The following is a 13,267-nucleotide window of genomic DNA, read 5'->3' on the forward strand; positions in this document are numbered from 1 at the left end:
GTGTGGATTCATCATGTTTATGGCTGAAGAGAACGCTTGGCCTTCTAAAGCAGTGATTTCTCTTTAGCATTAGGTCTGCAGGTCTCTTCTTCCATCTCTTTAAATGGGTATAAAAAGCAAAATGCCGGTGTCCTTTAGATTGATAGATAACAGAGTAATGGGTGCAGCAAGAGTGATAGATGGATAATGGAACTAGATTCCTGTGGGCCCTAGTGCAAAATTTGCACTAGTTTTGTCCTCCTTCTTGTGGCATTCCTACTAGTAGCACTGTCACTACGTGTATGGGATCCCTTATCTGGAATTTTGCAAACAGAAGAAAAACAAGGTGCCACAGTGAACCAATTGTAGATTTGCAATTGATCCTCAGCATACAGCTCAGATTCAGAAGCAAACAGTTATGACCCATGTGCCCCTCCCTCAAGGAACTGATTGGTTACTGCCTGGTAACCAATCAGTGGAAACCAAGAGATTTTGTTCTGTTTTGTTAGACATCCATTAACTCCAGCCTTTATACATTACATTTTTGGCTAACTAACTCTATTGAAAACATTTTTTTTATTTTGCACAGCCTATCTATTTAACCAGTTTTTATTTTTATACTGAACAATTCCGTTATTGTATAGATTTTTTTTTTGCAGACTTAAGGTATGGAGATGCAAATTACAGAAAGGTACCTTATCTGTAAACCCCAAGCATTCTGGATAATAGTAGCTCATATACATTTACACTGTCGACCTCTAAAGGTGGTGCCAAACAGGGAGATTAGTCGCTAAACAATAAATCTTTGCTACTGTGGGCGACTAATCTCCCCGAAATGCCTTCCCACCAGCAAGAATGTGAAACCCCGGTGGGAAGGCATTCTGGGGAGATTATTCTCCTGCAGTTTTGAAGATTTAACATTTGGCGACTAATTTCCCCGTGTGCCACCACCCTAAGCTGTCCATGGAGCAGTCACACCATACTATTCACACACTAAAAGTGGAATTGAAGGACAAAAGTGGAATTGTGATGTTTCCATTCACTGATGTTGCCATTTTTTAGCTTCATTTATTAAATAAATATCTCCATCTGAAATTGCAGATATAATGACCTGGAAGCAATTTCCTAATGGACGATCCTTCCCCTTTACATTTGCAACTGTGATTTGTTTCTGATTGTTTTCTGACTGGAGAGCATCTTGTTGATCTAATAAACTGTCTATGGCTTCTGTTCTATGTTCTGTAACCACTTAAAAACTGCTTTGCTCCCCAAAGTCCAAACTTTCCCCCCTTGTTTTAGTAGTTAATAAAATTACGTTTTCACACTCTCTCTCTCTGATACAAAAATATGTGCAGGTTTAATGTGTTAAGAGGCATTTAAATACTTCTTTCTCTTGCACTAATAATTGAGTCAGTAAATTAAACAGCCACAAAAAGATAATCATCAGATGTTTGGCCTTTAAGTTACCCAGGACACTTTTCCCAATTGTGTTTCGCTTTTTGGGTTTTAGTAACATCATGATAAATAGGTTTTTCTCCCTGTTACTTCTCCTGAAAGAGCAAATGATAACAGTCACAAAATTGGTCTTTGAAGAACATAAGTTAGAAAAAAAACCCAAAATGTCAAAGTAGTTGTGAGAAGCAGCTTCATTCTGTTCCCTCTTCTGTAACATCAAAGCCAAAGGGAAAGATCTGACATAAATCAGAAAAGTAACTTTGCTGTTTTGTCCGCAATCAAACGAAATGGGTTTTCTGACTACATAAACGGCAGTACAAGAGAGGTCAGAGAATGGCTCATCCACCCCAGGATTCCCTGCACTTCAGAAGTGTGCCTGCAAGCAGCTAACACCTGGGGTTTCATTCATATTTCTATAGAAGGCGCACACACAGAGTGGCTAATGTGTACCAGCTCTGCACTCGCATATTAAATTATTCCCTCACTTGCCCTTTCTGCCCTCCGTGATGTTACTATGATAGAACACACCGGCACCTAGTTATTGAGAGTTGCAACTCCCGGAGTCCTTGGTCGAGCCACAACTGCAGGCTGTTTACAATATAAATGCTAATAATGAGTGAATGACTTGTCATAAAGAAGTATATAATATTAGACTTCAGCATTCAGGATAGGTGAGGCTCAGAATTGTAGAACAAATGTATATAACGTAATGTTTTGAGACCCCATTGTATATTACTAGTTAAAAACTGCTGCATTATTTGTACAGCCTGTCCAATTCATGGTTAGCAGTGCTGTGTTTAGTCTAGAAGATAATGACTCTATCTTGCATTGTATTGTTCATTATATAAATAATGCTTGATGTTGAAACAACTCTTTATTTGAATCTGTGAACCACTTTAAAAAGCAAGGCATTTCAGTTGTCATTGGCATTCAATAGCATGTAAGACAATGGCAACAAATGAATAATGACAGGCATGTTATACATATATACAGAGTAGTTACATTTGGAAAGTAAAATATATACCGGTAATGAATAAAAGCTGCAGTCAATGAGATTATCTTTAGAATGTACCATTCTTGTTTCTGTCATTTAAGCAGGCCACACACAGGTTGCTAAATGAGCAGATCCCACAGTGATGGGACAAATTTAGTTGATCCAAATGCTCCCTACTCCTAAAGCCTATAATTGGATCACTTGGGGGACTCATGTACAACCATCAGCTCTTAGCTACTTCCACTGCCATGTGTCCTTGTCCAGTCAATGCCTGAATGAGCCCATATAGAACAGCTCACTTTGCCTAACCCGTGTGATCTCTAGATAACCAAGATAGTAGGCAATTTTTAGGCTTGGTAACATCTTGACTTGGGTAATGAAAAGAAATCTAAAAACAAGCAGGCTGTTATCTAAAGGAGTTAAATACCTTCCCTTCCAGGAGTTCCATGCCTAATTACAATGCTTAATGATTCTTCAATGACAACCATCCTTATCAGTTTTTTTTTTTATTATTATATGTATAAATGTAATCACGTCTTCATTTTTTTTTAACAGGCAGAAATACTGAGCATGCTCAGTCACAGAAATATTATCCAGTTTTATGGAGCTGTACTTGAACCTCCAAATTATTGTATTGTTACAGGTAAGGCTGCAGTACGGTATAACTGTGAGAGTGATGGATGTGATCAGCTAACATTTTCAAGGCTGGGATTGGGATCTCTGTGTGACTGCATGTACCACTGTCGAGGGTTTGTTTGGGGGTCTGGCTGTACGAGGTTATACAGAAACAATAAGCTTGAATAGTCTTGAATAGATGTTTCATTGATCAGGCGGCCCAACTACATATTCATTTGGAGGAATGCTCATGTAGTTGGTTTGTTTTTCTCATAGTAAAAAATATTTTCTTGTGACAATGATTGGCAACAAATCATCAAACCTTTTTATTGCAGCTTGAAGAATTAATATATATATATACTATAACAAACAAGGGAAAGTTGTGCTCACCACTATTTTTTAAAACCATTAGGCGGGGGTGCAATGAGGCTGTGACCACAAAATACATATAGTCAAATACAAGAGTCCTCTGCACTCAACCCATTATCAATATATTTAAGACAGCGACATTTTGTGCATACTGCTACTAAAAAATGCCTTACCCTTTAAACAAAACAGGGATTGTTTGTCCATATATTGCAATATATTTAAGCTGGCCAACTACGTCAAAGTCATCCCATATCTGGCCAGTCCTATGCTCAATTTCATCTGATTCATTAAGAATTCTATTGCTTCATTATACATTTTACAAAGGGACTTGGTTTTACCTGCAACTTAACTTGTTGCTTTCAAAGTAAACCTCCATACTTGGCTGCCCTTTTATTAGACACCAGTGGGATCACCTGACTATAGCTGGGAAGGGTGGGAGCTACAACATGGAGCTGGTCACTGCTCCTGTATAAACTATAACAAACAAGGGAAAGTTGTGCTCACCACTATTTTTTAAAACCATTAGGCGGGGGGGTGCAATGAGGCTGTGACCACAAAATACATATAGTCAAATACAAGAGTCCTCTGCACTCAACCCATTATCAATATATTTAAGACAGCGACATTTTGTGCATACTGCTACTAAAAAATGCCTTACCCTTTAAACAAAACAGGGATTGTTGTATTTGACTATATATATATATATATATACCCCAAACACGTACTTACCGTGACTTGCAAGCTGTAGACGTGTCACATCTTTCTTCTTCCTTTGACTCTCTTCACTCCAATATCTCAGCCATCTCTTGTCCTAATGTGGCTACCTCTGTCTACTATAGTACTCTCACCACTGCCCTTAATGAGCTTGCTCCTATAAAAACTATACGTGCTAGACCCAAACCACTTCAACCTTGGCATACTGCTCATACAAAAGCGCTCCAAAGACACTCACGTGCTGGCGCAAATCCCGTTCAGAATCAGACTTTTGGAGCTACAGATCTGCCCTGCGCTCCTATAACACCAGGCTCTTCCAAGCCAAACAAACATACTTTACTTCACTCATTAACTCCCTTTCTAAAAAACCAGCACAACTTTTCTCCACCTTTAACACTCTCCTTTTCCCTTCTCCACCCCCTCCATGCACATCTGTCTCTGCTCAAAATATTGCTGAGCACTTCAAAAACAAAATTGACACTATCAGAAGGGAAATTACACTACTCAACCCCCCTAGACTTCCATCGCCCTCCCTCCACACTCCCCAGTCTCTCCTGTGCTCCTTCACCCCTTTCACTGATGAGGAAGTCTCAAAACTGTTGGCCTCTTCTCACCTTACCACCTGCCCGCTTGATCCAATTCCCTCAAAACTTCTCCGCAATACCAATCCTTGTCTAATCAAAGTCTTAACTCACCTATTTAATCTTTCACTCTCAACTGGACAGTTTCCTTCTCAACTAAAACATGCTCTTGTCACCTCCATTCTGAAAAAACCCTCTCTTGATCCCTCCAATCTTGACAACCTCCGACCTATCTCTCTGCTACCTTTCATCTCTAAACTACTTGAGCGCCTAGTCTACAACCGACTAACCTCATTCCTCTCTGACAATAACCTGCTGGACCCCCTACAATCTGGTTTTAAGCCACAACACTCCACGGAAACTGCCCTGACTCGACTAACTAATGACCTTTTAACCGCTAAAGCCAACAATCATTTCTCACTACTAATACTACTTGATCTCTCAACCCAGAACTCCTAACTCGCGTCTCCTCCTGCCTGTCCGCTATCTCTACCTGGATGTTGCAACGCTACCTTAAATTAAACCTCTCTAAAACTGAAATGGTTCTCTTCCCTCCAACTAACACCAGTAACATCCCGGGAAGTAATTCCACTATCACCTCCTCTCCCCAAGCCCGGTGCCTTGGGGTTATCCTAGATTCTGCCCTGTCATTCACTCCTCATATCCAGTCACTTATTAAATCATGTCACTTCCACCTAAGGAACATATCCAAAATACGATCATTTATCACACAAGATGCTGCCAAAATTCTTATTCACTCTCTCATCATATCACGTCTAGACTACTGTAACTCTCTTTTAATTGGCCTTCCCCTCCAGAGACTGTCACCTCTCCAGTCCATAATGAACACTGCTGCGAGGCTCATACACCTCAGCAACCGCTCCTCCTCTGCCTCGCCATTCTGTCAATCCCTGCACTGGCTTCCGTTACCTTTCAGAATCAAATTCAAATTAATGACACTGACTTTCAAAGCACTTCATAACTCTGCCCCACCCTACATCTCTGAACTCATCTCTATATACTCAACCGCTTACTACACTCCTCTACTGACCTGCTACTCAACTCCTCTCTCATTACCTCCTCACATGCTCGCATTCAAGACTTTGCAAGGGCTGCACCCCTCCTCTGGAACTCTCTCCCACGGTCTGTCCGACTTTTTCCCAACCTTTCTGCTTTCAAGAAATCTCTTAAAACACACTTCTTTTTCGAGAAGCCTACCCTCACTCTGCTTAACTACTAAATGCAACACCACATAGAGTACCACATTTCTCACCCACTTAATTCGATCTTGCCCACTCCCTCACCTTGTGTATTACTCCCTTCCCTGTTGAGTGTATGCCTATGCAGTATATATATATTTGATTCTAATGTGCAGTAGTTTTTGTAACTGTGAGGACCACCAGGAGTGTGTGACTGCACAGGTTGCTCAATAGCCACCTCCAAAAATGATGTGGTCTATTGAGAATAGGCTAGTGACATCACATAGCTGTGCATGTACAATTCATATCAGTAAAGAAAGTGGACAGCACTGTGTGTATTTATTATGTTTTGGAGAGAAACATCTGAGCATGATGCTGAGCACAGCCACTGATTAATGAGAGCTTAGAAAATCTCCTCCCCTGCTCTATTTCTGGACTGTAACATCTTGTTGCTGACAAACATATCAGTGGCACCTCTCTCTGCAACTAGAGCTGGGTCATGTCCATATCATCCAAGTCTTATTAAAGCACTATCCTTGCAGAGTTAACGATGGCTTTTTTCAGAGTTTATCCACATACGGAAACAAGTTTATATCACAAAGCAAAAGGCTAAATAGGCAAATGAACGAATTGTGCCATTGCAGGTATACTATATTGTTGTACAGTGATGCAACAGGCATCAGTATTAATTACTGAATACCTTGTTGTTTATTGTAGATGTGGAAGTATAATAATCCTGGGCAGAAATCTCCCTTTTAGTTTACTTGATTATTTCCATTTAATGGGAGCAAGTGACAGTTTATTGCAGTGCATTGCACTCCATCTGCACAAAGGAGTTATATATTTTGTACAGGAGACCCTTCACCTAAGCTGTGTTCTACTGTTATTTATGTTTCGGTCCTTACAAAAACACAGACAGACTAAAGACTTAACAGTGCTGTAACACTTGAGCTCATTTACCATTGCTACACATGGAAATGGGCACAAAATACACAACCCATTTGTGCCTACTTGCACTTATCTGTAATAGCCCTATGCATGCAGGCCAATCAACACCAAATGGGAAGACATATTGCGAGACACTGGAGGTGTTTAGGTCTTGTGTCTGTTGGAGGACAATGTATAGATGTATAGAGAGCATTTTACAGGACATCTGTTTGCAAGTGCATGGTTTTTTTATAGGAGCAAGTGCATGTTTAATATGTATTTAGGATAATGTAATGAAAGTACAACATTTGTTCAGGCCTAACAACCTGTAGCAGCCCGTCAGATGTTTTTCACCTTTGCACCTTTCATTATATTGTTTCCAATTTTTGCTTAAACTAAATACTATTTTAGATAGTTCTAAAGGTTTTTTTCTTCAGATAAAATAATTTTCTTATGAGATTGTGATAGCCATGCACAACCCATTTGTGCCCATGTATACTGGTGCCAGGCAACGACTTAAGTGCACACTTTTTTTGCAAGAAAACCCAGTATAGGTATGGGACCTGATATCCAGAACACTCGGGACTGATTCAGTTAAAGGACGTGTGAATGTGGGCCCATGTCCCTTGCAGGCACAAGGTGTGCCTATTTGCTTATAGTTACAACTCCTTTGGTATCTGGCTAGCATTTTGCACCTGATCGCAGTGGGTGCACTGATGCTGGATTTCTGGGAAGGAATATTGCATTGTGGGTAACAAAACAGCAAATTGCACTCATTTTTTCATTAAGTGCACTCATTTTTTGCCAGGATCTTTGCTACCAAAAACATTTGTTTTGGTTAGGTTTCCTTTTGAACATGTAACATCAGATCAAAGTCATAGATTCAAATGAGTACAGAAACTGTTAATGTTTTGGTTCAGTTCTTTTGTGAGCCAGAAACAGAAAGTGGAAACCTACAATACATCAGTTAGAGTAGCTATTGTTTGGACCTAAATATTTACTTAGTAAGAGCAGGGATTTGTTTCCTCTTTGTGTATTTTCCAAGCTGTTTGGTAGCTGCCAGTTTGCAAAGAACAATAACGTTTAAAACAGCAAAGTTCCCTTTGAGCTGCGTGCATGTTCAACTGGCCCAGTGAGAGAACACTGTAAATAGTTATTCTCACTCCCACATCTTCCTATAAATATTATTTTAACCGTAACAATCTACATATTCGCATGAATTATTGGTCTGCTAGGGCAGTGTTATTGTAAGTGAAATGTTGCCTCCAGTTCTAGTAAGTCTAGTAAGTAAACTTGTATTGCTGTTCAAAAGGAAATGTCTGCTTTTTGGATTACCTGACCTAGAGAAATCTTTGTATCTGTAATAATAAGCCCATCCTACAAGCAGGACCTGGAGTTATTCTACAGGAGGGATATTATTCCTCCAATGGGAAATAGAAATGAGTCTTGACTGAAGGAGAACTCCTCTGTTTGTAGCTTTGTATCAATGATACAGGTAGCCAGAACCAGCAGTGGGTAGAAAATACCGACAGATACAGCTATAATAGCAATTACATTAAGAAAAAACTTAGAAACTGTTGTTAATGAATGTACTGTAATGTAGGTATGGGATGAGTTATCCAGAAACCTGTTATCCTGAAAGATCCAAATTACGGAAAGGCTGTCTCCAATAGGCTCCATTTTATCCAAATAATCCAAATTTTAAAAAATGATTTCCTTTTATTCTGTAATAATAAAACAGTACCTTGTACTTGGTCCAAACGAAGATATAATTAATCCTTATTAGAAGTAGAACCAGCCTATTGGGTTTATTTAATGTGTTCATGATTTTCTAGTAGGTATGAAGATCCAAATTACGGAAAGATCCGTTATCCAGAAAGCTCCAGGTCCAGAGCATTCTGGATAACAGGTCCCATACGTATTAGCTTTACACCCCCTTTAGAAGTGTCAAAACCCTATACATTTATCTGATTAAAATTGTAGAGGTTATGACAATAATATCCTTTTAACTAATGGATACTGGAAAACTGAATTGAAAGAACCCAAACATATTAAGTGATTTGTTCATCAATTCCTTATCCAAATGCCATGGTTGACATTAGTTTACATTGAGCACAAAGGACAAGAATGAAATAGTGACCAGTAATGTGATGCACTTATCCCTTTTATGGCAAGCTGATACATTTGAGACACCAAGTGCTGTTAAGGCAAATCATTTATTTCGATAGCAAACATGTACTGTTTGTTTCCTAGAATGAAATTCTTCTTCCACTTGCTCACAGCTATTAATAGTGACCTTTATCCTTTCATATTGATTTGAAATGCAATATTGAAATAGATAAGTCACAGTTTAGGTAGACCCAAGTCTTGTTTATCTGTTGACACCATATTTTTTAAAGACTTTCTTGCAAGCTATTTCTACAGGTTTTTTTGTCTAATGTAGAATTCACCAACATAAATCTTTTGGTCTGCATAATTAGGAACTTGTACAGTGCAGAGCAAATAGTATCCCTTTCCATTAGATTGTAGGTATTAACGTTGCATAGTAGAAACCAAGTAGTGTAACATCTCTTAGCATGAGATCATAAGCAAGAACCTTACATCATAAGCAAGACACTATGCAAGGTCCTTGCCTATGATCTTGCATAGTAGAAATACTATTGGGCAGTGGTTTCCAAACTGTGGGGCTGACCCCACGTGGGAGAGTCTGGAGGAGTGTAAAGGGTTATTAGATGTTAGTAGAATTGCTAAAAACCCAGGGAGGAGGTAAGTTAGGGTGACATTTGGGATAAACACTTATTTTCTAGATTAGATTTTCTAGATTGTTATGAGATAAGGTGGGTTTTGACCAAACAGTGGCTGCCCAAGGGAGGATTGAACTGAAAAGGTTTGACAGCCAATGCTAAAGGAACATTCTGCAACATCTTTTGCCAATCTTTTTACATCTAAAATTTTCATTAGACAAACATAATGGCAATATCAAACAAAAGATTAGTTGTTTGGATGCAAACTTCCCATATATAGAAAAAGTTTTTTTAAATGATATTCGTGTTTATTAAGTTTAATAAGATATTCTTTCTTGTTTAAATTTTAAAGTCTATTTAAATTCAGATATATTAAAATACAACCTAAACCAGGTCATAGGCAAGAATATTTGTAAGTCTAGATGTGCCTCTTTATAGACCTTTCCTGTTGATCTTAGAGAACTCAATTATGTATATAACACAGGGTGCCAAGCAGAAGATCTTGAGATGTTGATAAGTAGATCACAGCAGCCCATCATTATCCACAAACAGCTCCATTAAATCCCCTTTTCATTATTTCCCATTCAGATTTTGAAAATGTTGATTTGAGAAATGGGCTCGATCATTTACTGTACAAAGCCCACTGGCAGATATGGTGGATGGGCAAAGTATTTTTTCAAACAGGGCATAGACCAACCAATAGTAGGATAAATATCCATGTTAATCCAAGAAAATGTCTTTGCTTGACGGAGTGAAAAGCTGGGTTTTAAGAAAAAGCCAACTCTCACTCTCCTGAGCATTTGCTGGCCTTCAGCAACAGAGGAAAGAAGAAATGGGAGAAGATCACTCAATAGTGTTTGTACAGAAGTACAGACTGGTGCATTTTTCTGTTAACAGGAGCACTGGCCTGCGGTATCAAGTAAGGGATTATAACCTCTGTGAGTGCCTAACATTTTGCACCCCTAGTGATTTTAATTTTCCTTCTCCTTTAACACTTCAGGTGGCAGACTTTAGTAAAGTTAGACCTGACATTGTTGAAGTCTGGGAACCCATGAAATATGTGTTTAAAATCTTGGATCTCCCCACCATGCTCAAAAGATGGTTTGTTCAAATAAAACTGAAATGATTGCAGCCTACATTTTTTGTCCTCTCAACTATTCGAGAACTTGAAGGCAATGATACATGGGCCATTTTGATCACAATATTTGAATACATTTGCAGTCATTAAAAACCCAGGATAGAGGATCACTGCTTTAATAAAGTCACTGTGCCCTTTTCTTCATGGAAGGACAATGAGGAATTATGAAGAAAAAAAAAATGTAAATGTTCATTGCCTATTTTGAGTTATTATTGCAGTGTAATTGATGTATCTGCTGTGTATATTGTATCTGAATTAGCCATGTATAATCTCTGGTGTCTAGATCTGTGAGGCAAATCTACAACAACTGCAACAAGTATCACATTTCATTTTTGTTCAGGGTTCAAAGATCAGAATATCAGTCTACATACCCTCATTCCTTCTTGAAACAGTTGGCTGAGTCTTTATTTCTGAATTCCTGATCTATGGGGTGGGGGCTAAGGGAAACACAGCCACTTGCTCAGAGCTCTGTATTTACACAGTTACACAGTTAAAGGAAGGGACCCTCCTCTCTTAAACATTACACCACTAACACTGAAACTGTGACAAGTCTTCCTAGAAATACTTTCTTCTCATTAATACTATTCCTGTATTTACAACTTCCATGTTTATTAGAACGTTTATTTGTCCTGATAATAAGGGCTGGATTATAAATGCTTAATCAAATGATACGATGTGGATATACAAATGTAGAGGGGGTATGTAAGCCGTGTGAATGGCTTCTTCCTTTGAATTAACATCTGATTAAAAAGTTAAATCCCTTTCCCAAAGAGTAATCTGGAAATATGTGACAACAGCAGGTTGTCTTGCTATGCCTCTATTAATAATTTTTACCCTGTCATATCATAAGGCAAGTTTCCTAGTATAAGAGTACCATACTCCTCTTTACCTCTTGAATTGGTTACTAGTGTTTTTTGTGTGTTTAATTTGTACACCCATTTATTGCACAACACAGGGGAATACGTTGCTTTTTATAAATACATGCTAATAATGTAGATTTTATGTGTATAGATTTAACCATTTCTGTGAAGGCTTCTCTTTATTATCATTGTACTGCTGTTGCCAGTACACACACAGATCAAACAGAAGCTCACATAGAAAGGGTTAAAAATAGAAAACTGATTTTTAGTTTAGGGGCATGAACAAAAGTGGAAAAGGAAAGCACTGTGTAACAAGCGATATAAGGGGTGATTCACATTTAAGTTAAGTTAAGTTTTAGTATGTTATGGAATGGTCAGTTCTAAGCAACTTTTCTAACTATTTGCCTCCATCTTCTGACTCTTTCCAACTTTCAAATAACCCCATCTAAAACATAATGTAAGCATTAGATAAATGTTTAAAATGTAAACATTAAATAAACTCAATAGGATTGTTTTGCCACCAATTTGGATTCATACAGTTACCATCAAGTACAAGGTACTGTTTTATTATTACAGAGGGAAAAAAAAGAAATTTTGAAAAATTAGGATGAGATGCTTAAAATGGACTTGGGAGATGACCTTTCCATAATACAGAACTTTCTGGAGAACGGGTTTCTGCATAAGTGATCTAATACTTGTACTCCAGCTCCAGGCTTTACATGACAGCTTTTTCTGTCCTTAATGGAAAATAAAGCTACAGAGCTCATCTGTACCAAAGAACATATATACATATATTTTTAGACGATATATTTTGACAATTAGTTTTAATTATGAAACGCTGTAATTATATGACATTATATAATATTATTTAGCTAGTAACAGCTCAAGCTTTAAATAGCTTGTGATACCGAGAGATTCTATCTGTCACATACAACAGGAGAAGAGCCATATATTCTTTACTAATTGAATAAGTGTTGCTTTTTAATTCTGAATTAAATCATTCTGAATCATGTTTATTTTTGCATCTCTGGGGTTGGCACTCTGCTTCCCAAAGCAATGAACAGATCTGGAACAAGACCAGGATACAGCAATTAGGTATTGAACAGTGCAAAGCTGTGCATTGTAGTATCTGAAATAGTATCACGGGGAAGATTGGGCCATGCATCTGAGCAGTGGATGAATGTGGATTAAGAAGGTGATGTTCCATATGTGCCAATAGGATTTTTTACATTAACACCTCCTAAAGGGCCTTTATATCTTAATGCGTTACTTTTACTTAGATGATGTACCTTTGTGAAAAACCCATTTCAATCCAAACTTCAGTTTTCAAGCATCAAAATAGAGATGTTGCCATCCTTCCAGGGCAATGTGTTCTCTTGTTTGCACCTCCATGGCTAAAATGGCACAGTGGATACAAAATTATGCTGATGTATAATGTAGTGGCATTGTGTTTTCCCTTTTTTGTGTTGCAGAATATGCTGCCTGTGGGTCACTGTATGACTATATTAATAGTGCCAGAAGTGAAAACATGGACATGGACCATATCATGGCATGGGCAATGGATGTAGCAAAAGGTGAGCGATGAGCATTCTGTAGCTAGAATCTACCTGAATTGTACCTGCAGTATAGTTCATGCAGCACTACTGTAAATAGTTATGGCTTCTAAAAACGTATAAAGGAAAGGTTAGCCTA

The 13,267-nt window shown here is 38.2% G+C and overlaps 1 protein-coding gene across 2 annotated transcripts in view; it reads left to right on the forward strand.

Moving 5' to 3' along the window:
• Window positions 1-13,267, forward strand: part of map3k20.L (mitogen-activated protein kinase kinase kinase 20 L homeolog) — a 95,321-nt gene that overhangs the window by 19,814 nt on the left and 62,240 nt on the right. For both annotated transcript variants that reach the window (XM_018233970.2, NM_001280651.1), the window contains 2 exon segments: window positions 2,984-3,071; window positions 13,048-13,149. In XM_018233970.2, the coding sequence (XP_018089459.1) occupies window positions 2,984-3,071; window positions 13,048-13,149 (190 nt within the window).

This window comes from Xenopus laevis, chromosome 9_10L, assembly GCF_017654675.1.
Source record: "Xenopus laevis strain J_2021 chromosome 9_10L, Xenopus_laevis_v10.1, whole genome shotgun sequence".
In the NCBI taxonomy this organism is placed as follows: Eukaryota; Metazoa; Chordata; class Amphibia; order Anura; family Pipidae; genus Xenopus; species Xenopus laevis.